This window comes from Thalassophryne amazonica, chromosome 4, assembly GCF_902500255.1.
Source record: "Thalassophryne amazonica chromosome 4, fThaAma1.1, whole genome shotgun sequence".
Lineage (NCBI taxonomy): Eukaryota > Metazoa > Chordata > Actinopteri > Batrachoidiformes > Batrachoididae > Thalassophryne > Thalassophryne amazonica.
This window is the reverse complement of record NC_047106.1, coordinates 140,416,396-140,444,209: the sequence shown is the minus strand read 5'-3', so window position 1 is coordinate 140,444,209 and position 27,814 is coordinate 140,416,396. Positions and strand designations below refer to the sequence as shown.

The 27,814-nt window shown below is 42.5% G+C and overlaps 1 protein-coding gene across 1 annotated transcript in view; it reads right to left on the bottom strand.

Annotated features, from left to right (window-relative positions):
* Nucleotides 1–3,563: 3,563 nt before the first annotated feature.
* The window catches only part of LOC117508840 (oocyte zinc finger protein XlCOF6-like), a 32,153-nt gene continuing 7,902 nt past the window's right edge, over nucleotides 3,564–27,814 (bottom strand). Inside the window, exons 2-4 of the mRNA XM_034168686.1 lie at nucleotides 21,173–21,396; nucleotides 15,246–15,324; nucleotides 3,564–5,742 (exon numbers count right to left, since the gene is read on the bottom strand). Coding sequence (XP_034024577.1) covers nucleotides 4,163–5,742; nucleotides 15,246–15,324; nucleotides 21,173–21,396 — 1,883 coding nt within the window. The 3' untranslated portion in view covers nucleotides 3,564–4,162. The remainder of the gene's footprint in view (nucleotides 5,743–15,245; nucleotides 15,325–21,172; nucleotides 21,397–27,814) is intronic.

The following is a 27,814-nucleotide window of genomic DNA, read 5'->3' as shown; positions in this document are numbered from 1 at the left end:
TGCCCCCTCCCTCCCCGTCTGTGTGAGTCAGCACAGCAGCTCCCCACCCACCCACCTCATTAGAAAAACACTGCATGGTCATTTCTTGTTGGACCTCTGTGCTAGTCAGGGCCTGTCCATAACAAACACCATGTTCAAACATAAGGATGCTCTTAAGTGTACATGGTACCAGAGCACCCTAGGCCAGAGATCGGTGATCAGTTTTGTGATCATATCATCTGATCTGAGGCCGCATGTTTTGGACACTCTGGTGAAGAGGGGCAGAGCTGTCAACTGATCACCATCTGGTGGTAAGTTTCATCAGAGGATGGGGAGGACATTGGACAGACCTGGTAAGCCCAAACAGGTAGTGCAGGTGAACTGGGAATGTCTGGAGGAGCCCACTGTCCGACAGAGTCTTCAACTCACACCTCCAGCGCTACTTTTCTAACATCCCTGTGAAAGTTGGGAGCAACCATGGAGAAGGACTTTCGATCAGCACCAAGGTGCTTCTGGTGGACCATGAGGCACCCAAGAAGGGAAAACCATGAATCATCCAAGCTGTCTATGGCAAGGATGGGACTCTGTTGACAGCAACTGAGGATTCATGCAATCCAGCGCTGGAAGGAACGCTTTGAGGAACTCCTGCATCAGACCGGAGCACGCTCTGTAGTAGGGCCAGAGCTGGAAGCTGATGAAGGCTTTTCATCAATTTCCCTGGTGGAAATCACTGAGGTAGCCAAACAACTCTGCAGTGGCAAGGCCCCTGGGGTTGATGTGAGCCATCCATAAATGCTGGGTAAGGACTTTTTTGATGTCTCTTCAACATTGCGTTGAGGTCTGGGACAGTGCCTAAGGAGTGGAAAACTGGGGTGGTGGTCCCCCTATTTAAAAAGAGGGACCAGAGTGTGTGCCAATTGTAGGGGCATCACACTACTCAGCCTCCCTGGTAAAGTCTACTTCGGGGTGCTGGAAAGGAGGGTTGGGCCGATAGTCAAACCTCTGATTGAAGAGGAACAATACGGGTTCCATTCTGGTCGTGGGACAAGCTCTTCACTCTCACAAGGATCCTGGAGGGTGCCTGGGAGTATGCCCATCCAGTCTACATGTCTTTTTTGGACTTGGAGAAGGCGTATCATCAGATACCTGGGGAGATACTATTGGAATTGCTGCAGGAGTATGGAGTGAGGGGGTCCCTTCTCAGAGTCATCCAATCTCTGTACTCACAAAGCGAGAGCTGTGTTTGGGTGCTTGGCAATAAGTTGGACTTGTTTCTGGTGGGGGTTGGCCTCCGCTAGGGCTGAGCTAATCACCAATCCCATTTGTGATATTCATGGACAGGATATCGAGGCGTAGTCGGGGGAGGAGGGTTTCCAGTTTGGTGGGCTCGGTCTCATCACTGCTTTTTGCAGATAGTGTGGTCCTGTTGGCTTCATTGGCATGTGACCTCCAACACTCACTGAATTGGTTCGCAGCCAAGTGTGAAGCGGGTGGGATGAGGATCAGCACCTCTAAATCTGAGGCCATGGTTCTCAGCAGGAAACCAATGGATTGCCTACTCCGGGTGTGGAATACAGTCTTCCCCCAAATGAAGGAGTTCAAGTACCTTGGGGACTTCTTCACGAGTGAGGGGACAATGGAGCGTGAGATTGGCTGGAGAATCGGCGCAGTAGAGGCGGTGCTGCATTCGCTCTACCGTACTGTTGTGACGAAAAGGGAGTTGTGCCAAAAGGCAAACCTCTCAATCTACTGGTCAATCTTCCTTCCTACTCTCACCTATGGTCATGAGGGTTGGGTCATAACCAAAAAAAAAAAAAAAAAAAAAAAAAAAAAAAAAGATTGCGGGTACAAGCGGCCGAAATGGGCTTCCTCAGGAGGGTGGCTGGTGTCTCCCTTAGAGATAGGGTGAGAAGTTTGGTCATTCGTAGGGAGCTCGGAGTAGAGCCACTGCTCCGTGTTGAGCCAGCTGAGGTGGTTCGGGCATCTGGTAAGGATGCCTCCTGGGCGCCTCCTTAGAGAGGTGTTCCAGGCACGTCCATCTGGGAGGAGACACCGTGGAAGACCCAGGACCAGGTGGAGAAATTATATCTCCACATTGGCCTGGGAATGCCTCAGGATCCTGCAGGCAGAGGTGGTCAATGTGGCCCAGGAAAGGGAAGTCTGGGGTCCCCTGCTACAGGTGTTGCCCTGGCGACCCGAACCCGGAAAAGCAGTTGAAGATGAGTGAGCATTGTTTCTTTCACCCCATTGAAGTTTTAGAAATAAAACTGGCTCAGAAGAAGGCAAACCGAGTTCATGGACGCCGGGTTTTTGGACTTGAACCCTCCTGGAACTCGGCCCATGAAGGTTTTTTTTTTCTAATTAAGACACTTTGTAATTTTATTACAAAGAACAGAAAAATAAAGCTGCTGCATCCAAACTGTACAGATAAGACAACAATCCTGAAATTAATGTTTATACTCTATAACTGCATTACAATCACAAATTCACACACAATCGGAAAATACTTTTAACGGGATATGTAAAAAAAAATATTAAGTACAAGTCGGTGGGAAAAAAAGGGAATTGCACAGCAACATCTTATTTTCAAATGAGGATGGCAGCAGAACTCAAACATTTAGGCTGGTTATCTGCTCATAAACTGAGCAACAGACACTTCTTTCAATTCAATCTTTTTTTTTTTAATATTAACAATGTGGCACAGCATTTCCTCCACTCGGAGTGTATTTTCATAATTCATCAATTTTTTTGTTCTGCTTCCTCACTGTCATTTATTCTACTGTCTCATTTGGTGTCACAGCAGTAACTCCCCAAACCACAGTTCAACCAGCATGGACCCCCCGCACCCCCTCAATATTACGGATATATGTACATAAAAAATACAATGATTCCTGACATTTTGTTTTCAAGCCCTTATGGAAAAAAGAAAGAAGAAAAGCTGTAATTCTCCCAACATATAGGGGGCAGCGTCGCAGAGGAGAGAAAATAATAAAGATAAACCAAACCAATCTCTTTGTCTGCATCGCATCGTCAATGTCAGTTACACTCCCCCAGGTCAGCCGAATTTCAGGTGTTGTTTACAGCACTTGACATCCACGTGTCTATGAGAAAGCTGCACACGTTGGTCAGATTTAGCAAGAGTGTGACAGTGAAGGTTTGGCAAGGATGTTGGGTTAGTGATGTCAACGGGACAGCTGTGCTGTGGACTGACTGCAGCTAAAAAAAAAAAAAAAAAAAAAAACAAGAACACAAAGTCAACAATGACCATCCAATGTGTAGTGACCATCACATGGAACTTTGAAATACCGACATTTGTCTTTTTGTCATTTGTAGCAGCGTCAGATAGCAGGATATTTTCCGAGAGTGCTGTGTACCGGCCGCTTAAAGACAAGTATTTATTGTTTAGGTTGTCCAGACTGATTTACACTTACTGGATGTATTTTTAAAGCTGGCCGCAGTGCACCAGGAAGTACAACTGACTATAAATCTCTTCAAAATAAGAAACAATAATAAGTTTTCCCATTTAAACATGAACTTTATTATAAACTGTAACAACCAACCAACGTACGTCACACTGCTTCACTCAGATTGGTGTCACACCGCTCAGCATTTGCGTGAAGTAGACTTCTTTTCTGTTTGGCCACACCTAGCTGGCGGTGTAGCGACCACTTGTCTCTTGGTGCTGTAAAACGTCCACTTTGATGGATAAAGAATGGCAGCTGCTTGCTTATAGCTAATGTGTCCAAGGGGTTATGCGGGTCCCAGCCATGCTTGACAACACTGTTCACAATGCTGTCAGAGCGCCCTCTTATGGGCAAACTACGTAATGACACATTTCCATATCAGCAAGAATAATGTAGACAGCGATGTGTTTGTGAAAGGCTCATATCAGCCAATATTATAGGCCAACTGATATCGGTCGGGCTCAACTCCAAACCCTGCTGAAGACTAAATTTCACAATAAAAGTCAAATGTCTGATAATTTCAAAGTAAAGCCCATTACTCTTTTCTTTTTTTGGTATAATTCAAGGAACTATAATGAGATTACTTAATGTAATTTGATTTTTATGTTCTCTGGGGAAAAACATTTTCACTAACTGAGGAAGAATAAAAACGATTTTCTGTCAATGAAGACGCGTATTTATCAGGAGTGCAGGATGACTCAAACACTTGTGATGAGCGATTACACAGTAACCAATTCGATTTCACAGCTGTGCTTCTTCAGCTGTCTGGAGTCGGAGAAACCCTGCCCACACTGCTGACATGAGTACAGCTTTTGTCCGGTGTGGATCTGCATGTGAGACTTTAGCTGATTGGACTGGTTGAACTTCTTGTGGCACAAGGTGCATTCAAATGGTTTTACGCCCATGTGGATCCGCAGGTGCCGGTAGAAGTTTCCGTCGGTCCTGAAGGCGCGGCCGCACTGGTCGCACTTGAAGGGCTTCTCCCCGGTGTGGATGGTGGAGTGCTGCTTCAGACCACTGGCCTGGAAGAAGCTCTTCCCGCATACGTCACATACGAAGGGCTTCTCTCCCGTGTGACTCCTCTGATGGTATCCAAAAGAGTACTTGTTATGGAAGTACTTGCCACACACGCCACAGTGGAACTCCTTATGTTCGCTGTGGATCTTCTCGTGGATTTTCAGACTCCACGGTGTGGTGAAACCTTTCAGACATATTTTGCAGGTAAAAGCACGGACCAAAGACTTGTTTCTCCAGCGGTTCTGCGCAAACTGTTCTACATCATCTGCGTCCTTCTTCCTGTTGCCGTGCACGTACTTCAGGTGTGCCTGCAGCCTGCAGTTGAAGAGGAAGGTCTTCCCACACAGATCGCACATGAAGGGCTTGATAGCCCCGTGGGACAGCATGTGGGACTTCAGCTTGTTGTTGTCCGAGAAGCTCTTTGCACACACGCTGCACGTGAATGGCTTCTCTCCCGTGTGAAGCCGCATGTGCCTCTTCAGGTTGTTACTCAGGCTAAACCTCACGCCACATATGTCGCAGGTGAAGGGTTTCTCACCCGTGTGGACCAGGCCGTGCCTCTTTAGACCCGTGCCAGTGCGGTACGATCGGTTGCACACGGTGCAGACGAAGGGAGTGATGCCCGTGTGCTTCCTCTTGTGCACGGTCAGCGAGTGGGCGTACTTGAAGCTCTCCTCGCACATGGTGCATTTGTACTTTTTGGTGGTGGTGTGGACCATTTGGTGGAAGCGAAGCGTGTCTTTGCTCTTGAAGTCTTTGCCGCAGGTAGAGCAGCTGAACGGTCTGTCTTCAGAGTGGACCACCATGTGGCACTTCAGCTGCACGGACGTCTTGCAGGTCTTGCCGCATTGGTGGCACTGAAACATCTGCCTCTGCTTCTCATGGCGAAGTAGATGGTTTTCCAGCGACTGCTGAAGTCGAAACGTTTTGTCACACTGGTCACAGGGGAAGGGTCTGGGCTCCTTCACCTGCTCGTGGCGTAGCAGATGGTTCTGAAGGGACTCCTTCTTTCGGTATGACCTCTTGCACCGAGGACAGGGGAAGGGCAGTGGTGTTTTACCGTGCTTGTGGCGAGAAAGGTGGTTTTCCAGTGACTTATTATCCACGAAACTTCGCTCACACTGGTTACAGGGGAAAGGCTTCTTGTGGACACTGGCGTGTTTCTTCAGTTCACTTTTCCGATGGAAACCACTGTCACACTTCTTACAGAAGAAGTGCTTCTTTCTCTGCTGCACTACACTCGACTTGATTTCTTTGTCTTCAGCTCCGTCGCCTGTGGCACCTGGAAGAAAACAAGCAGACAGCATGAGCCCAGTGTGTGCGGTCAGACTGATTCCACATCAAACAGCTCTCCGCCTTCCCAACGCAGGTCTCATTTATAAAAGGAGAAGGTGGAAATGTGCAGATTCATTCTTTCGTGCCAGAACTAGAGACTTGCTCCTTGTTCATGATTCTCAGGTACAGTGGAAAGATGTGCATGTGCTTGCTGCCCAAGCCCATCTTTAGCCATAAATGGATGCAGACACACCTTTTAAATAAGCATTTACAAAACACTGTGTGCACTGAGTCATGAGACATGAGACATGACTTGAGGGTGTTGAGGAAAACAGAAGATGAACGCATCCAAGAGCACCAGCACAACAGACTCAGTGTTCACTGCAGTTGCTCCCTAGCATCAACATCGTCTTAACTCATCCCCAACTTAAAGGGCCAATTCAATTTGGGTTTCCCAGGTCACCCCTCAGATTTTGTTGAAGAAAAAAAAAAATCTAAACTGTCGATCTAGAAGAACTTGAATGTGTGGGTCCTGCACGCTCAATGTCGCATAAAGCCAAAAATGACCCAAACGTTACTGGGACTGTTTAATCATGTTGTCATGAACTGATTAACCATGATAGCTGCACCATTCACACAACGTGGATGATTATAGAGGAAAAACTGTAACCAGCTTCATCACATACTGAAGGTTCTATTTTGGAACTTTGGTCTTCATTCAGCTTTTCACATATATCACTTTTCCACCGGCAGCAGATTTATTTATTTTTTTTAGATTTTATTGATAACACTCAATTAATAGGGCACAAAACTGAACCTGGAGCAGAGATCGTTATTGACAGGCTGCGTTTATGACTCATGGTCGTGCAAGCACACAGAAACCTACTTGGAGCCGCAGCTTTTACCGTGACTGCAGCAACTTTAACAGTTATCACTTAAAAATGAGTAGTCATAACACGACATCACACTTATGTCAACTTTGGAATTAATCTGTACATTAGCAGCTACATTCCATTGAAGCGCACGCTGGAACGCTTCTAGCAGCAACATCACTTGTCGGAAACACCTGTGTACTCACGAGTACTTTGTTTCCGGACGTCTCCATAGCTGTTTGGTGCGAATGCTGTATATTTTGAAAGTGGTCACAGAAGTGCACAAAGCCACAGGTGCCTTGAGGTTAAAATCACTTTCTGAAAATATTTTACCTGTCGTAGCTATACATACTGTATCTGCCCCTCTCAATAAGTGAAATCCCCATCTCAGCATGCGCAAGGTGGCTGAAGGTCCCACTAGCTCTTCCAGTCAAAGTTCAATTGGGAATAGAACAGTGCTAGTGTAATGTGTATACACATCTACAATGTTTTACAGGCTGTGGCATATTAAAACATTGTGAAAATATCAATGGTTGGGTGTCTGTGATTCCATACTTAGCAAATTTAGGGTGAACTAGTTATTGTATTACTGAAAGCGGAGCATATTACTGCACAGAGGTCGCCCTTTCTGGGAAAGTCAAACGCTGAGGTTTGTTTGTTTTTGACAAGGATGGAAACCACCTGTTATATCCTTGTCTTTTGACAAATTTCATACATTGTTCTATGAAATGAGCCGGTAATATGTTATAGAATATATAGAGTATATGTATTAGAACTGTTTTGTTGACGTTCCTATTGTTGACTGATGTAATATGACATTTCAATGAGCCGTAATACCGGCGTTTACGAGAAAAATGAATGCCCATATTTGTTTACACAGATCGTAACAACTGCTTTAGCAACATTTTATAACAAACACAGCTTCTTCGTCAGTCAAATAATTATGAATATATTGTAGAAGTTAATAATCTGCCTGGTTTTGTTGGACAGCTTGCTCCGAGACAGGCAAGACTGCCATGTTCACTTCTTGAACGCATGTGCCACCAACTCCTCTTTTCATCAAAACTTTTTAAAATTTAAACCAAGATAAAGAGCAATAAAGACTAAGATGGCACTCCTCAGCATGTGACATCGCAGACTTTTGCTTTCCTTATCATTTTCACACTTAGAGTTAAGGGCACAATGTAAGTATGCATCAAATATGACTTTGTTCTAGCTGGAAGTGAGTCGTCAGAGCTTAATTTTTGATACAAGTGTCTTAGACTCTTTCCCTGAACTAACACCAGGACAAGCCACAGTCAGGGTCTCGGCTGATGACAACAGGCCGAGGAAGTGATGCGGTACAAGGGGAGGAGTTGACTGGACGCTCTGCTACCTGGTTAGCAAAGGCAGTCTAACTCTTCCAGTCATATTGTTTACTAATGTTCAGTCTCTGGATAATAACCTGCACGCACGCTTAGCTGAGCAACGCTACACACTGAACTGTTCCATACTGGGGTCCTGTGAAATGTGGCTTGGTGAGAACACACCGGACGAGCTCAGAACACCGGCAGGCTACAGCGCTGACCGTGATGTGATGAAGAGGGGAAAAAACCAGCGTAGGGGTAACGGCTATCACAGTAAACCAATCTCGGTGCACTGACTGCTAAGTTATTTCACAGTCCTGTTCCAAAGATGTGGAATATCTGACTTTAAAGTGCAGACTGTCGTATTTACCCAGGGAACATATTAGCAAACTAACAATAGTAATGTACCTGTTCACAAATGAAATACACACTGAAACAACAATCCTTTCTCCTTTAACTGACCACACAGGAGAGATAATAAAGTTTTACATGTCACTGTCCACCCATTTGGGGGAAAACAGTCACGTGGTGTATGGTTCCGATATTCTTTGCCTCCGGGAACTGACATCGATGCCACTCAACAGCTTGCAGCCGGTGTTGGTGCTGCTGTTCATCCTTCATTAGGATCTGATTGTTAGAAATTACATCAGCTGGTGCATGTCCATCTGTGTCACCTCCAGAACTCTGCAGACATGTGACTTACAAGTTAGGAGACAGTGAAAATATAAATGGGCCTGTTACGAGCTACGCAACACCATCAGGACAGCTAAAAGGGCAAATTCCCAAAAACTTGCAGGCTTCTACCGAGACAACAACATGTGCAGTATGTGGCTGGGAATCCAATCAGTCACTAACTTTAGGAGAAAGTAAGGGACAGAGGTCAGAGACAACACCGTCCCAGATTGTCTTAACAGCTTTTCTGCCAGATTTGACAGACAGAACACACTCTCCCAAAGAACTCCCCTGAAACCCAATGATTCTGTCATTCCGGTGTCACACATTCAGGTTCTGAGGGCTTTGAAACAGGTGAACCCTCAGAAAGCAGCAGGTCCAGATGGTGTCTCACCCAGAGTCCCATGGAGAACAACTGGCAGGTGTACACAGAAATCTTCAATGGCCCCCGTGCACCGTCAGCAGTCCCACATATTTTCAAATCCTCCACCATCATCATTTCTGTACCTAAGAAATCAGATGCATCCACCCTGAACGACTTCAGACCAGGGGCACTCACATCAGCTGCCATGAAATGTCTGGAAAAGCTGCTGCTCAATCATCTCAACTCCATATTGGTGGAAACTGTTGACCCTCTTCAATTTGCCTATCATCCAAACAGATCAGTGGATGATGCGGTGGCCACAGTCCTCCACCACACCCCCCAACACCTGGATCCCAGCAGAACATATGTCAGGATGGTCTTCCTCGACTACACCACTACCTTCAACACCATCTGCCCAAAAAAGCTGATTGGGAAACTGTCTGATCTGGGTGTCCCAACCAATACCTGCAACTGGGTTCTGGATTTCCTCATAAACAGGCCGCAGGTTGTACAGATGGGAGGAAAGGTTTCCGCTGAGCTCACAATCAGCAACGGATCACCTCAGGGCTGCTGCCTCAGCCCCAAACTGTTCACCCTGTACACCGCGACTGTGTGTCCAACATGAACAACACAATCAACATCAAATACGCTGACAATGCGACCATCCTGGGCCTCATCAAGGGTGGGGAGGAGACTGGGTACAGGGCGGTGGCTGACAGTACAGTTTCCTACGGAGAGAACGACCTCATCTTCAATATAGGAAAGACAACAGAAATTATGACTGACTTCAGGAGGAAAGACCCTCAACTGCACCCCCTCACCACCAGGGGGCACTGAAGTAGTGAGAGTGGACAGTCACAAGTTCCTCTGGCTTCATGTATCATCTGGTCTGAGCTGGTCTGCAAACACTGCAGCCACTGTGAAAAAAAAGCTCAAAAGCAGCTGCACTTCATCAGAGTGCTCAGGAAGGGCGGCTGAGCTGCCATCCCCTCACGCCGGCCTACACGGGCCTGGTGGAGAGTCTACTCACCACGGGCATCTCAGTGTGGTACAGCAGCACCACTCAGGCAGAGAGGAAGGCTCTCCAGAAAGTTCTAGAAACAGCTGAGAAAATTATCAGGACTAAACTTCCGCCTATAGACTCAATTTACTGTCAACAATGCAAAAAGAGGGCACAGCACATTATCAGGGGCCCCCACCACCCCGCCCACTTTTTCTCAGGCCCAAACACACAGCCTGAGGAAAAAGTAGGGCAGATGGCATCATCATACACAGGACTTCACTCTATAAAAGTCTTTTTCCGGCCACAGTCAGACTGATGGTATCCCTGAACTCACCGGGCAACATTTATCACTCAACTATAATCTAATGTTCAATATTTTATTCCCTTTGAAATAACAGTCAATGCTGCAATATACTTTATTATTTATTAACAGTGAAAGATGCCCCCAATTACTGTTTTATTATTAATGGATTGATTGTTTAGCTGATGGAGTAACTGCTTGGGCGTGGTTTGCTTAATAAAGAGCCCGCCTACTGCACCTGTCATGCGCTGTCACAGGTTAAACAACCTGATGATGATGGCAGTTGCAGTCCGGTGTGAGTAATACAGTGACAGCGTGATTCTCCCCCCCCCTTCAGTGCCTATATATTTTTCTATCTATTCTCTGGGTTCTACATGCAGCGCCACTGCGCTACCACATACTCAGCTAACAATTAATATTCACCGTGTTTGGAATACAAGTGTACAACAACTGCTGTTCACAATCCCCTTTAACCTGGAACTTTTTTTATTTTTATGTGCTCCTTGTATCCTTTTCATACCTTTATATTTATCTACTCAAGAGCTCTGCACAAGAATTTCAATGCACCCAAACCTTGCGTGCGAGTACAAATGGCAAATAAAGTCTCCATCTATAGTGAGGCAAATAAGCATTTGATCCACTGTTGATTTGCAGGTTTTCCCACCTACAAAGAATGTAGAGGTCTATCATTTTTTTTATCGTAAGTACACTTCAACTGTGAGAGACAGAATCTTTGAAAAAACATCAGAAAATCACACTGTATGATTTTTAAATAATTATTTTGCATTTTATTACATGAAATAAGTATTTGATACAAAAGAAAAATGGACCTTAATATTTAGTACAGAAGCCTTGAAATGTTTCTTACGGAGCCCCTCCTTAGTTGCCCTGGCTGTGTGTTTGGGGTCATTGTCAATCAATCAATCAATCAATTTTTTTATATAGCGCCAAATCACAACAAACAGTTGCCCCAAGGCGCTTTATATTGTAAGGCAAGGCCATACAATAATTATGTAAAACCCCAACGGTCAAAACGACCCCCTGTGAGCAAGCACTTGGCTACAGTGGGAAGGAAAAACTCCCTTTTAACAGGAAGAAACCTCCAGCAGAACCAGGCTCAGGGAGGGGCAGTCTTCTGCTGGGACTGGTTGGGGCTGAGGGAGAGAACCAGGAAAAAGACATGCTGTGGAGGGGAGCAGAGATCGATCACTAATGATTAAATGCAGAGTGGTGCATACAGAGCAAAAAGAGAAAGAAACAGTGCATCATGGGAACCCCCCAGCAGTCTACGTCTATAGCAGCATAACTAAGGGATGGTTCAGGGTCACCTGATCCAGCCCTAACTATAAGCTTTAGCAAAAAGGAAAGTTTTAAGCCTAATCTTAAAAGTAGAGAGGGTGTCTGTCTCCCTGATCTGAATTGGGAGCTGGTTCCACAGGAGAGGAGCCTGAAAGCTGAAGGCTCTGCCTCCCATTCTACTCTTACAAACCCTAGGAACTACAAGTAAGCCTGCAGTCTGAGAGCGAAGCGCTCTATTGGGGTGATATGGTACTACGAGGTCCCTAAGATAAGATGGGACCTGATTATTCAAAACCTTATAAGTAAGAAGAAGAATTTTAAATTCTATTCTAGAATTAACAGGAAGCCAATGAAGAGAGGCCAATATGGGTGAGATATGCTCTCTCCTTCTAGTCCCCGTCAGTACTCTAGCTGCAGCATTTTGAATTAACTGAAGGCTTTTTAGGGAACTTTTAGGACAACCTGATAATAATGAATTACAATAGTCCAGCCTAGAGGAAATAAATGCATGAATTAGTTTTTCAGCATCACTCTGAGACAAGACCTTTCTGATTTTAGAGATATTGCGTAAATGCAAAAAAGCAGTCCTACATATTTGTTTAATATGCGCTTTGAATGACATATCCTGATCAAAAATGACTCCAAGATTTCTCACAGTATTACTAGAGGTCAGGGTAATGCCATCCAGAGTAAGGATCTGGTTAGACACCATGTTTCTAAGATTTGTGGGGCCAAGTACAATAACTTCAGTTTTACCTGAGTTTAAAAGCAGGAAATTAGAGGTCATCCATGTCTTTATGTCTGTAAGACAATCCTGCAGTTTAGCTAATTGGTGTGTGTCCTCTGGCTTCATGGATAGATAAAGCTGGGTATCATCTGCGTAACAATGAAAATTTAAGCAATACCGTCTAATAATACTGCCTAAGGGAAGCATGTATAAAGTGAATAAAATTGGTCCTAGCACAGAACCTTGTGGAACTCCATAATTAACTTTAGTCTGTGAAGAAGATTCCCCATTTACATGAACAAATTGTAATCTATTAGACAAATATGATTCAAACCACCGCAGCGCAGTGCCTTTAATACCTATGCTCTAATCTCTGTAATAAAATTTTATGGTCAACAGTATCAAAAGCAGCACTGAGGTCTAACAGAACAAGCACAGAGATGAGTCCACTGTCCGAGGCCATAAGAAGATCATTTGTAACCTTCACTAATGCTGTTTCTGTACTATGATGAATTCTAAAACCTGACTGAAACTCTTCAAATAGACCATTCCTCTGCAGATGATCAGTTAGCTGTTTTACAACTACCCTTTCAAGAATTTTTGAGAGAAAAGGAAGGTTGGAGATTGGCCTATAATTAGCTAAGATAGCTGGGTCAAGTGATGGCTTTTTAAGTAATGGTTTAATTACTGCCACCTTAAAAGCTTGTGGTACATAGCCAACTAACAAAGATAGATTGATCATATTTAAGATCGAAGCATTAAATAATGGTAGGGCTTCCTTGAGCAGCCTGGTAGGAATGGGGTCTAATAAACATGTTGATGGTTTGGATGAAGTAACTAATGAGAGTAACTCAGACAGAACAATCGGAGAGAAAGAGTCTAACCAAATACCGGCATCACTGAAAGCAGCCAAAGATAACGATACGTCTTTGGGATGGTTATGAGTAATTTTTTCTCTAATAGTTAAAATTTTGTTAGCAAAGAAAGTCATGAAGTCATTACTAGTTAAAGTTAATGGAATACTCAGCTCAATAGAGCTCTGACTCTTTGTCAGCCTGGCTACAGTGCTGAAAAGAAACCTGGGGTTGTTCTTATTTTCTTCAATTAGTGATGAGTAGAAAGATGTCCTAGCTTTACGGAGGGCTTTTTTATAGAGCAACAGACTCTTTTTCCAGGCTAAATGAAGATCTTCTAAATTAGTGAGACGCCATTTCCTCTCCAACTTACGGGTTATCTGCTTTAAGCTACGAGTTTGTGAGTTATACCACGGAGTCAGACACTTCTGATTTAAAGCTCTCTTTTTCAGAGGAGCTACAGCATCCAAAGTTGTCTTCAATGAGGATGTAAAACTATTGACGAGATACTCTATCTCCCTTACAGAGTTTAGGTAGCTACTCTGCACTGTGTTGGTATATGGCATTAGAGAACATAAAGAAGGAATCATATCCTTAAACCTAGTTACAGCGCTTTCTGAAAGACTTCTAGTGTAATGAAACTTATTAAAATTGTCATGCTGGAAGACCCAGCCACGACCCATCTTCAATACTCTTACTGAGGAAAGGAGGTTGTTTGACAAAATCTCACGATACATGACCTCATCCATCCTCCCTTCAATACGGTGCAGTCGTCCTGTCCCCTTTGCAGAAAAGCAAACCCAAAAATGAAGTTTCCACCCTCATGCTTCACGCTTGGGATGGTGTTCTTGGGGTTGTTCTCATCCTTCAAACATGGCGAGTGGAGTTCATACCAAAAAGCTCTATTTTGGTCTCATCTGACCACATGACCTTCTCCCATGCCTACTCCGGATCATCCAGATGGTCACTGGTGAACTTCAAACAGGACTGGACATGTACTGGCTTGAACAGGGGGACCTTATTGCCCTGCAGGATTTTAAGCCATCACTGTGTGGCGAGTGTCCTTCTGGAAGGTTCTCCTCTCCACAGAGGAACACTGGAGCTCTGACAGAGTGACCATCAGGTTCTTGGTCACCTCCCTGACTAAGGCCCTTCTCCCCCGATCGCTCAGTTTAGATGGGCGGTCACTGTGCTTATTGGGACATTCAAAGCAGCAGAAGTGTTTCTGTACACTTCCCCCAAATTGTGTACTGAGACAATAATGTCTCGGAGGTCTACTAACAATTCCTCTGACTTCATGCTTGGTTTGTGCTGTGACTGTCAACTGTGGGACATTATATGTAGACAGGTGTGTGTCTTTCCAAATCAAGTCCAATCAACTGAATGTAACCCAGGTGGACTCCAATTAAGCTGTAGAAACATCTCAAGGATGATCAGTGGAAACAGGAGGCACCTGAGCTCAGTTTTGAGCTTCACAGCAAAGACTGAATACTTATAAAGCTGTGAAAAAGTTAATGCCCCTCAAGCTTTTACATGTTTGAAATTTTTAGGACATCAAAAACAAAAAAGAAACAAAATAAAAATTCAGGGTTTGTATATTAAAATTTCTAAAATGATGTCCTTTAAACTCACAGTGAGTTTAAAGGGCAGAATATTAGAAATTTTAATATAAAAAGACAATTTTATTTTTCTTATGTCCAAAAAATTTCAAACATGTAAAAGCTTGAGGGTGCACAAACATTTTCACAGCCCTGTACATGCAATTTCTTAGTTTATATATATATATATATATATATATATATATATATAAATTTGCAAAAAATCTTAAAAATAAATAACATTTTCACATTGTCATTATGGGGTATTGTATGCAGCATTCTGAGGAAAAAAGATTAATTTAATCCATTTTGGAATAAGGCTGGAACATAAAATCTGGAAAAAGTGAAGTGCTGTGAATACTTTCTGGATGTACTATATGTGTTTTTGTTTACTGCCATTTCCACATTTGAGAAAATTGTCTTACACGACTGTGATTAAGATACAAGCAGTTCCTGTCAGATCTGTTTTCTTACTTGTAGCCTTTCCCATTTGTGCAGTAGATGTCTCTGCAGTTGTGCTGCTCACGCTGTCAGGAGTTTCATTCTCACGTTTCTGCAGAATGAAATACAGTCAACAATTAGAGTGACTTCATGTTGAGTCTGACACACCCGGGCCACGAGAGACACCAGTCAGTCAGTCACCCGTTCCAATACTTTAGTTCGCTGCAAAACTGGCCGCTCTGATACTAAAGGAAAGAAAAGCTAACACTCAGCGGTCTGAACATCATCAGGTTTTCCCATTAACAACCTAAACTGTGGCGAACCGCTGCGGTCAATCTGTCCCGCCACATTTTCATAACATTCAATTCTCATAAAGATCTGTAACATTACACGTCGGCAAGTGTCAGACACTTACTGTAGTTCTTGGAGTGTGACAATACATATATCTGCATTGAACAAATGCTTGGGACTCCGGCGAAGGCGGTCCCATCGCCTCCTCTCTCCTCTATATCTGCTCCAACCTTCAAAGTCCCTACTTCACCGGACTGTGAATTCTTCAAACTATATTGGATTAATCAGCTGGTCTCTGAACGCTATTGACACCATTTTTTCAAGAAGGAAATCAGGGCTGGGGGACCCTGTGTGCCCAGATGGAACCTACCCTGCAGGCTATGTTCTCGATGACTGGGAGAAATGGCATGTCACGTGTTTGGTACCGCTCTCTGTGGAGAGCGTCGAAGATTTATTTATATTTGGTTTTATTGTAGGAGGGTTGGTGGTTATTGGTTTATGTGCTGTCCTGACCTACCGGATAATTGTCAAGACGGCTGTGACCAGAGACATGACCCCTCACCTGTCCATCATGATTATTGAGTTGGGCAAGGCGACACATTCTCAGACTGCATTAACCCTTGAACTCAGACATAAGTTGGATAACTTCTTTGAGCAAATGTACGCCTTGCAAAGGAAGATGTCGGAGACCAAGGAATACTCAAATTGGATTTGGTTGCTGAGGAGAGCTGCAAATGTGCTTTCTCTCCTCAGCCCTAAACACGGCAGGCTTATCATCCTCTGAAGGTAAAAACGCCCCGCTGTTTTCCTCAGAAGTATTTCTATGGCCTTGGTGAACCATTCAGCTGCCTTCTTATCTTCTGCCCTCCCCAACAGTCTGATGTTGTCATGGCAACTCCAGACATTATGCACACATTGACAGTAACTGATACAAACTCATCTGACTGAACTCATCTCATCTCCACACGACACATGCCCCCTCTTGTAACATGTGCAGAATGTGGCTTGGCATTGTCTTGCAGAAATAAGCAGTGACGTCCCTGAAAAAGACGCTGCTTGGATGGCAGCATGTGTTGGTCCAAAACCTGGATGTACCTTTCAGCATTGATGGTGCCATCACAGATGTGTAAGTTGCCAATGCCATGGGCACTAACACACCCCCTATACCATCACAGATGCTGGCTTTTGAACCTTACGCTGCTAACAATCTGGATGGTCTTTTTCCTCTTTTGTCTGGAGGACACAACATCCATGATTACCAAAAACAATCTGAAATGTGGACTCAGACCACAGCACACTTTTCCAATCTGCGTCTGTCCATTTCAAATGAGCTCGGGCCCAGAGAAGGCGGCGGTGTTTCTGGATGTTGTTGATGTTTGGCTTTCACTTGGCATGGTAGCGTTAACTTGCACTTGTAGATGTAGCGACGAACTGTGTTAACTGACAATGGTTTTCTGAAGTGTTCCTGAGCCCACGCGGTAAGATCCTTTAAACAATGATGTCAGTTTTGAATAGAGTGCTGCCTGAGGGATCGAAGGTCACGGGCATTCAATGTTGGTTTTCGGCCTTGCCACTTACGTGTAGAAAGTTCTCTAGATTCTCTGAATCTTCTAATTATATTATGGACTGTAGATGATGGAATCCCTAAAATCCTTGCAACTGAACATTGAGAAACATTGTTCTTAAACTGTTGGACTATTTTTTCACGCAGTTCACAAAGTGGTGATCCTCGACCCCATCTTTGCTTGTGAATAGCTGAGACTTTTGGGGCTCATTGAGTGTTGTTAGAAGGAAAGGTGATGTAACACAGTGGTAAACATACCACTGTCCCACCTTTATTTAAACATGTTGTAGGTATCCATTTCAAAATGAGCAAATATTTGCACAAAAACAATAAAGTTTATCAGTTTGAACATTAAATATCTTGTCTTTGTGGTGTATTCAATTGATTATAGGTTGAATAAGATTTGCAAATCATTGTATTCTGTTTTTATTTACATTTCACACAACGTTCCAACTTCATTGGAATTGGGGTTGTGTGCGTATATATATGTAGTTGAACTATATATAGAAAAAAATAAACTGTGCTATCTTTATTCATTCATTTTAAAGATCAAATATGTTTTTTTTTGGCTCTAGAAGAATTTTATTTGTGGAAGATGGAACAAAAATGTCTCTTCTGACAGTAAAGGCTGCAGACCCCTGAACCAGACTGACTTCAAATATGAGTAAATTAAGTCCTTTTATTTATTTTTTTGGTGGTTTTTGTGATATTTTGGACGTGTGCTCTGTCTTTAAAACCTGTGGGTACTTGGAGCACTTTTTTTTTTTCTCCAAAAGTTTCATGGAGGAGAGCCCCCACCCCACCCTGGATCCCCCCCTGTGGGTTAGGTGTGTGTGATGCTGGTCAGAGCCAAAAATTTCAGACACCCTAATTTTTTTTGGACACCCTAAAGTTCAATTTATGACTAAAACTATGCTTCTGATCCCCTCTGCAAATCATTTATGGAAATTGTGAATGCATTAGGATTTCAGCAATGCATTCAGGATTCAATGCACATTAATGGAAATACCCTGGATTTTGGTTCTCACACGTGGTATTGCTGTCACAAATATTGAAATCATGCCTCTTACATCAGTGGTCTCTGATCACTCACTTATTAAGTTTACAGTTTCGCTGCCATGTTTAGTGGAACAACAACCTTATTTATCACTACGGCGATGCATCAACTCCTCAACTAAGACTGAACTCAAAGCTAGACTGCCTGATGTCTTAGCTTCACATTTTGGCAAATATCCAATCAGTAGAGAGACTTGTGGATAGTTTAAACTCAGTGCTCAAAACTACACTCGACATGATTGCGCCACCTGTGTTAAAACCGCGCTCCCCCAAAACACAGTCACCTTGGTTCAATGACTACCTGCGTGACCTCAAGCATAAGGCAAGAGGTCTAGAATGGAAATGACGGAGTTCAAAATTAGTATTCCACCTTGTGTGGCGTGATGCTATCAAAGGCCTGGTTCACACAGCAGGATAATTAGGCTGATATCGGACCCGATCTTCCCCTTCCGACAATCTTAAGGACGCCCCGACAATCGTGATGACGCCAACGATATTCAACATGTTGGATTTTTTTTGGCCCGATATCGCAGCGTGTGTTGTGTCCTCCGACCACAAACAAGCACGCAGCCTGCTGAATGCGACATGCAGCCAATCAGAAAGCGAGGTGACGGACGTACAGAGCGGAAAATCAAATCAAAACAGCTGTTCTGACTTACCAGAAAGACCGGTGGTCGCGCTGTCTCCACTCCTTTAAAGAACGCCTTTACTTTTCTTTCGTTTTTTTCCCTCTGTTTTAAATAGTCCACAAAGTATCTCCGTTTGTTTACTCTGAAGTCACGTTTAATCACGAGAGATTTTACAAGATTTCCTGTCTGAGCTGGGAATGTTTGTGTGTGAAATCTGTTCGTGTGTGGTGTTGTTGTCCTTACCGTGTGGCTGAACACCACACACTGTACGACCAAACCTGTTAGAGCTATGATTTTTTTTTTTTATCTTCACGTGTGTGGTCTCTCAGGTTTTGGAAACCTAAAGATAATTTTAAAATCCTGTCGTGTGAATCAGACTTTAGGCTATAAGCATGCACTACTGGCTACAAAGCGGACCTATTACTCTCATTTTATCAACAAAAACAAGCATAACTCAGTTCTTGTTCGACACGGTGGAACCACTTATTCATGGACAACCACCTGTACTGTAAGTCACTCTCCTTCTACAGCACAAGATTTCCTGGATTACTTTGAGAAGAAAATAGAAGACATTAGGTTAAACATATCCCAGCATGCCTTAACCCAGCCACGACACCTGCTATTGAGGTGGGCTCCGTTACTGAGGTATTACCTAGATTTACAGAATTTGAGTGTATCTCTCTAGGCATGCTGATGAAACTCGTAACGTCAACAAAAAGCACAACCTGTTTATTTGATTCTATACCAACAAAACTGTTTAAGGACCTGTGGTCCACTCCTGGACCAACTGTGCTGGAAATTATTAATAACTTCAGGATCTGTTCCTAAATGTTTCAAATCTGCAGTGATTAAACCATTACCTAAGAAACCTAATCTTAACCCTAGTATATTGAAAAACTATAGGCTGATATCAAATCTATCATTTTGCTCTAAAATTCTGGAAAAAGTGATGTCACGGCAGCTCATAGACCACCTTACTGAGAATGATATTTCTGAGCCACTGCAGTCTGTTTTAGAAAATATCATTCCACAGAGACGGCGCTCACTAAAGTGGTGAATGATCTTCTGCCCGCACCACTACGGTTCTGGTGCTGTTCAATCTCAGTGCTGCGTTTGATACCGTGGATCATCATATTCTAAACGATAGGCTGTAGAGTCATTTTGGGATTACTGGGAGTGCCCCTGCATAGTTGACATCATACTAGTCGTTCTCACTGTATTTTGTAAAATAACACTACATCTAACCTCAGTGACATGAAATTTAGGGTTCCACAGGGGTCCATCTTAGGCCCCCTGCTGTTCTCCCCTTATATAGCACCCCTTGGGCACATATTGCAGCATTTTGGGATTACCCTTCATTGCTATGCTGACGATACTCGGTTATACATGCCGATAACTGCTGATACTCTCATCCACATAAAATCCTTAGAAGATTGCCTTGCATCAGTGAAAAGCCAGATGTCTAGCAATGCTGGTCAAGTTGACCAGCTAATGCTTAGCCTAGGCTCGTGTGTCATACATCACACTGACAAACTGAGGAACCTTAGAGTGATTTTTGATCGTTGTTGTGTCAGTAGCTACATGTATTAATGGTAGATTCATTCATACAGCAAATGTGTTTCTGATGTGGGGCAAGAAATATATTTCTTAAAATATAAAGAAATATGAAACTGCACTGTGCTATTTTATTTGATTACTTGATGGTTAAAAAACTTTAAATAAAAAAATCAAAGTTATTAATCTAAGTTCTAAGCCATGCCAGCCGTTCCATTGTAACCCTCATTAATCTTGCGGTTTTGACGCAGACGTAGCGTTAAACTCTCGTCTGAATGCTAACGATGTTGGCATGTTTAGCCACTGAAGGGTTCACTCGTTAGCTCCACTTAATGTATGATTACTGGAGGAAAAACGCAGCTCATAACTTTTAATGTCCACAACAAAGTAAACCGATAAAACAACAGCACAGTCCCCAAAAATATGACTTTATAAACTCATAACATAACAAATGAACCCCTTCTTCTTTGGAAATTACTGCCAGCTTGCAAACCAACATGGTGCATTACCGCCACCAACTGTTTAGGTGTGGAACTGAAAGGAACAGAATGAATGAACTGACGTATGTTGTCAAAAATAACCCGAAAACGTTCGTCACGTGAGTAAAAAAAGCCTGATTTCCGGAAAATTTTCATCACTGATAAATGAAATAAATTGAACTGTCAATCCATAATGGATACCATCCTCCATAATGCTCTCAAATATGACAAAAATTTGATGTTTTTGACAGAGTTAATTTATTTAAATTTGTTTAATGTTACAAATTAGGTTTTTTCCAATTGACCTTGAATCAGTTCTTGCCTATCAGGATATTAATCTTCAGTAAATAAAAATCCAACTCCGTCAATGGAGCAGAAGAGACCGACCTTTTCATGGGCGGAGCCAGTATCACTGGTGGAGTCGTTACTGTGGACGGACTGGAGGAACGCCCCTGGCGACGCCACCGGTGTGGATCCCGTCTCGTCCGAGTCATAGCACTGCGAGCTTTCTGCTGTAACCAGCCTCTGGGCAGCTTCCTTTGCTGAGACCGGTGCCATGGCAGCTGGCGTGCGATCGCTGAAGCCCAACGAAGCCGGATTTCCTGTCTCGTCTTCAGAGATAAACACACAGAGGGAGACGATCACACATCAGTTTCTCCTCCCCAATGTCAGACTCACATTATCAGCTTGATAAAGACCTGCAAACGCTCTAAATTAATGGATATTTTTCAAATATTACACTCTGACACCAGCATCAACACCTCGCAGCTCTTATCGGCCACAGTATTGTGGGCGTGGCCATGTCACTGGCCAATCAGATACAAGTCACTTCTTTTAAACTCGCTGCCACGGCTGTTTGCTTCTATTGTGATATGAGGCAACGTCATTCATGTGTTTGTAGACCCCGCCCAGCTGACAGTATTCAATCACATGATTATAGTTTATGGGCAATCCTATGGAAAATACCAACATCTGATGTGTGTGCACGTGTCATTAATTCTAACAAAATTAGTATCATTAGTAGTTATTTAGTATTATTATTATTAGTAGTAGTAGTATTTATAGAGCTCCTGGCTCAAAAACTGAATAATTTCAAAACTGGGTTGATAAATATTTTTCACAGATGGGTAATAAGCGAGTATTTGTGGAGATATAAATATTGATCTTTTAAATCCACATCAAAATAAAGGGACAGATGATTTCATTAATACCTTGTACAGCTTAAATCTATATCCAAAAACTACTAGGCCTTCAATAATAACTTCTCTGTGAGCTACCCATATTGATAATATATTTACAAATGATATCAATACCAAAACAATAAGTGGTTTATTGATTAATGATATCAGTGACCACTTACCAATTTTTATAGTAACAGAGCTGAATTTGAATACTAAATGGAAGGAGAAAATACAATAGCAAAAGCGTTTGCAATCTGAAGAAGCTATTATTGCCCTAAAAAATTATTTACGTCTGCAGGATTGGAATTCCATTTATACGGAGAATGATGCTAATTTAGCATATGTTAAATTCGAAAATATATTTCTTGATATATATAACAAAAATTGTCCAATTCTACATTGCAGTTTAAATAACAAGTATAATGACCATCCATGAATGACAAAGGGATTGCAAAGGGTGTGCAAGAAGAAAAATATGTTATATAGAGAGTTCATCAGAAGTAAATCAAGAGGGGCTGAGATTAAACATAAGTATTATAAAAATAAATTAACCACCATTATGCGGTCTTACTTTACTTGTAATAATAAAGATAAATATGACATGAACCAAGTAGTGAACAATTTTAATAATTTTTTTGCTAATGTTTGGCCAGATTTAGCAGTTGACATTCCACAAACTACATGGGAAAACCAGCAATTAATTGAGAGAAATTCATATACTATGTTTCTTGGCCCAGTTGATGAGAGGGAAATTATTATGGTAGTCAGCACATGTAAAAGTAAAAAGTCAACTGATCATAATGATGCGCATATGGCTTTAGCAAAGCAGATATTCCAGAAATTGTTAAACCATTAGGATATATATTTAATAAATCATTTCAAACGGGAATTGTTCCAAATGGTATGAAAGTGGCAAAGGTGATACCTCTATTTAAATCTAGTGACAAACATCTTTTTACTAACTACAGGCCTGTGTCTTTATTGTCACAATTTTCTAAGATACTGGAAAAACTTTACAATAACAGACTGGATAGATTTATTGAACTTCACAACCTGCTTGATGACAGTCAGTATGGGTTCAGAGCAAATTTTGTGGGGTTCCCCAGGGCTCTGTGTTGGGACCAAAATTATTTATTTTATATATTAATGATTTATGTCAAATTTGCAGTGTGTTTAAAGCAGTTCTCTTTGCTGATGACACAAACCTGTTTTGTTCTGGAGAGAATTTGCAGCAATTTGTTTGATTTGAGAATTGAAATGATAAAGCTGAGGAGTTGGTTTGACATGAATACATTGTCATTAAATGGGACAAAAACTAAAATGACGTTATTTGGAAATTATAAACAGGATGTACAAATACAGTTAAATATACTTGGGGTAAATATAGATTGTTTCAAGGAAAATAAGTTCTTAGGTGTGATTATTGATGATAAAATTAACTGGAAAGCTCATATTCAACATATTCAAAAGAAAGTTTCTAAAAGTATTGCGATATTGAATAAGGCGAAGTATATTCTATTCGAAGTATATTCTAGATGGTAAATCACTACATACTTTGTATTGTGCATTGATTGCACCTTATTTGACTTACTGTGCTGAAGTTTGGGGTAATAACTCTAAAATAGTGATGGGATGAACAACACTGGTGCGTCAACACTGTGCCGAGCACACAAGAGTGAAACCCCGTATTGGTGCGTGTATCGCTTTAAAGTAGACCTGCACTGAAATAAATGTGGTCAGATTTCAGAAAGAAATAGCTGATATGTATTTATAAGACCCTTGTGAATGCAGTAAAGTAAATCTGTAAGCCCAAATTTGTAATTCAGCGGAGAAATCTTCGTTTAAAAATGACAAATTTGCAGCTAAAATTTAGCCCTCTGTGAAAACAGTTTGTACAGCCGTATCATTTCCATGACGTCAGGGACAAGACGACGCGCTCCCGCCTTCAGTCCGATCCCGCATTGAAATTGATTTTATCTGTTAGTAATGTTACGTCCTGGTTTCAACATCCAAAAGTAAGCCGCAATGAATGTGAGATACAGATCTGTGTGCTCAGATCAGCAACGACATCGACAGCGGGCGCCGTTCTTCCTCTCCCGCTCTCTGCCTCAGCTGCGCTTATTAAGTCTGCGGGCTCGTTAACGAGCTCGTTAACCGCCGAAGCGGGCCACTCACACCCGTGTCTGCTTTGCAGCGGGTGTGTCAGATTCAGCGCACAACACCGGCATCACCTCTCTGTCTACAGAATGGAGCTGCAGCACACTTGGCACAAGTCCTGAGATTACGTTCGCTGTTTTAATGCGAAGCGGCCGGTACACCTGTTGCTGCAAGGACAGACTTCTTGCGGCAAAATCCACAGCACCGCACGTCTCGGCAATCGGAGCCCCAGAGCTCCATGGACACTGAGAGAGGTTTATAGATTTTTAATGACTGGGATTCTTTGCGGGTCTCGCCTCCATATCCCGCGATGGTACCGGAGGCGAAAGACAGTAGATTTTCATTGCGACACCACTCAGTCAAACGGGTGTATGAAAAAGTCCCCCAAAATAATTTTCAAGCACAAATAAAAGAAATGTGTACTCACCAAACGTGCCGCAAGACAATATGAAGTTTTAAAAAATAGTAGATCCTTCCGTATAAGACAAGAAAAAGGTGCAGATGCAAACTAACGTAAATCCACAAATTACAATTGGCGCAATGCATGCTGGGAGAAGGTCTCGTCCGTGACGTCTCGGCAGCGTCCATGATGAGAGGGACAATTTGCGGAGGGCTAAATGTTAGCTGTAAATTTGTCATTTTCAAATGAAGATTTCTCCGTTGAATGACAGATCTGGGCTTGCAGATTTACTTTACTACATTCAGAAGGATCTCGTGTAAATGTAAGTCATTTTTTGTTCAAAAAATCTGACTGCATTTTTTTCAATGCAGAAAGAAAAAAAAAAAAAAATCATGTGACCAATACAGGAACTGTGTCGTTTGACTGCGCTGTGCCAAATTGTGTTTATAAGGAAACAAGCCGTATCGACATGTTGCGGATTTGTTGGATGGAGTTTTGCTGTTGGAGTTTTGCTTGCCCTCATCTTGTTCCACTGACTTCATGGATCGTTCAAAGACGTTTCCCCAGTCTGGAATAATTTTGATCTTTGACGCCAAGTAAGGTAAATCTTTTTCTCCTTTGGGCATTGTTTATTGTTATTTTTCCAATTAGATATGTTTATACTCCTTTACAATACTGGAAGAATAACCAGAAAACATATCCACACCTTTATCAACTCACACTGAAATGTTTATGCTCATCATCTTCATCTGTACCCTGTGAAAGAGTTTTTTCTAAAGGCAGGGGAACTGGTGTGTAAGAGGAGAAATCACCTTGGAGCAAAGACACTTCAGAAACCTTTCTTCCTCAATAAAAATGCATAAATTAATCTATTTTTAGTCTATTTCATATGCTTTAACACTTAAGTTAACAAATTTCCATACATAAGTTACAAATTTTAACTCTGAATTTTATTACAGACAAGTATGCTATATTTTACAAACCAACTCAGTTTAGCATTTACACAAACAAGGTTTTGTTCTGGTGGTTGGCTCTCACTGCGGTATTGTATCACTTCCTGTTCCGGAGCACAGCGGTGTTTTTCTGTATCTGTTAGCTGTTTAATCTGCGCAGTTAGATTGATCTAGTTATCTAGATTACGATTTGTTTCCCAGTGTAATCTTTACGTGCCTTAACTAAAGCACTCCTTCTGCTGAATCACCTCTAAATTATTTACACATTATTCACTTTGCGTGTTTTTAGGAATCCGCTAGCTTAGTGTAGCTACTAGCTCTTAGCCAATTTAGCATGGCGGCTTCTCCTGTCTCTCCCGCACTTTTCTGCTCTGGGTGTGAAATGTTTAGTTATTCCTCGGCCTCCTTTAGCAGTAATGGTACTTGTAATAAGTGTAGCTTATTCGTAGCTTTGGAGGCCAGGCTGGGCGAATTGGAGACTCGGCTCCGCACCGTGGAAAATTCTACAGCTAGCCAGGCCCCTGTAGTCGGTGCGGACCAAGGTAGCTTAGCCGCCGTTAGTTACCCCCTGGCAGATCCAGAGCAGCCGGGAAAGCAGGCCGACTGGGTGACTGTGAGGAGGAAGCGTAGCCCTAAACAGAAGCCCCGTGTACACCGCCAACCCGTTCACATCTCTAACCGTTTTTCCCCACTCAACGACACACCCGCCGAGGATCAAACTCTGGTTATTGGCGACTCTGTTTTGAGAAATGTGAAGTTAGCGACACCAGCAACCATAGTCAACTGTCTTCCGGGGGCCAGAGCAGGCGACACTGAAGGAAATTTGAAACTGCTGGCTAAGGCTAAGCGTAAATTTGGTAAGATTGTAATTCACGTCGGCAGTAATGACACCCGGTTACGCCAATCGGAGGTCACTAAAATTAACATTAAATCGGTGTGTAACTTTGCAAAAACAATGTCGGACTCTGTAGTTTTCTCTGGGCCCCTCCCCAATCGGACCGGGAGTGACATGTTTAGCCGCATGTTCTCCTTGAATTGCTGGCTGTCTGAGTGGTGTCCAAAAAATGAGGTGGGCTTCATAGATAATTGGCAAAGCTTCTGGGGAAAACCTGGTCTTGTTAGGAGAGACGGCATCCATCCCACTTTGGATGGAGCAGCTCTCATTTCTAGAAATCTGGCCAATTTTCTTAAATCCTCCAAACCGTGACTATCCAGGGTTGGGACCAGGAAGCAGAGTTGTAGTCTTACACACCTCTCTGCAGCTTCTCTCCCCCTGCCATCCCCTCATTACCCCATCCCCGTAGAGACGGTGCCTGCTCCCAGACTACCAATAACCAGCAAAAATCTATTTAAGCATAAAAATTCAAAAAGAAAAAATAATATAGCACCTTCAACTGCACCACAGACTAAAACAGTTAAATGTGGTCTATTAAACATTAGGTCTCTCTCTTCTAAGTCCCTGTTGGTAAATGATATAATAATTGATCAACATATTGATTTATTCTGCCTAACAGAAACCTGGTTACAGCAGGATGAATATGTTAGTTTAAATGAGTCAACACCCCCGAGTCACACTAACTGTCAGAATGCTCGTAGCACGGGCCGGGGCGGAGGATTAGCAGCAATCTTCCATTCCAGCTTATTAATTAATCAAAAACCCAGACAGAGCTTTAATTCATTTGAAAGCTTGTCTCTTAGTCTTGTCCATCCAAATTGGTAGTCCCAAAAACCAGTTTTATTTGTTATTATCTATCGTCCACCTGGTCGTTACTGTGAGTTTCTCTGTGAATTTTCAGACCTTTTGTCTGACTTAGTGCTTAACTCAGATAAGATAATTATAGTGGGCGATTTTAACATCCACACAGATGCTGAGAATGACAGCCTCAACACTGCATTTAATCTATTATTAGACTCTATTGGCTTTGCTCAAAAAGTAAATGAGTCCACCCACCACTTTAATCATATCTTAGATCTTGTTCTGACTTATGGTATGGAAATAGAAGACTTAACAGTATTCCCTGAAAACTCCCTTCTGTCTGATCATTTCTTAATAACATTTACATTTACTCTGATGGACTACCCAGCAGTGGGGAATAAGTTTCATTAAACTAGAAGTCTTTCAGAAAGCGCTGTAACTAGGTTTAAGGATATGATTCCTTCTTTATGTTCTCTAATGCCATATACCAACACAGTGCAGAGTAGCTACCTAAACTCTGTAAGGGAGATAGAGTATCTCGTCAATAGTTTTACATCCTCATTGAAGACAACTTTGGATGCTGTAGCTCCTCTGAAAAAGAGAGCTTTAAATCAGAAGTGTCTGACTCCGTGGTATAACTCA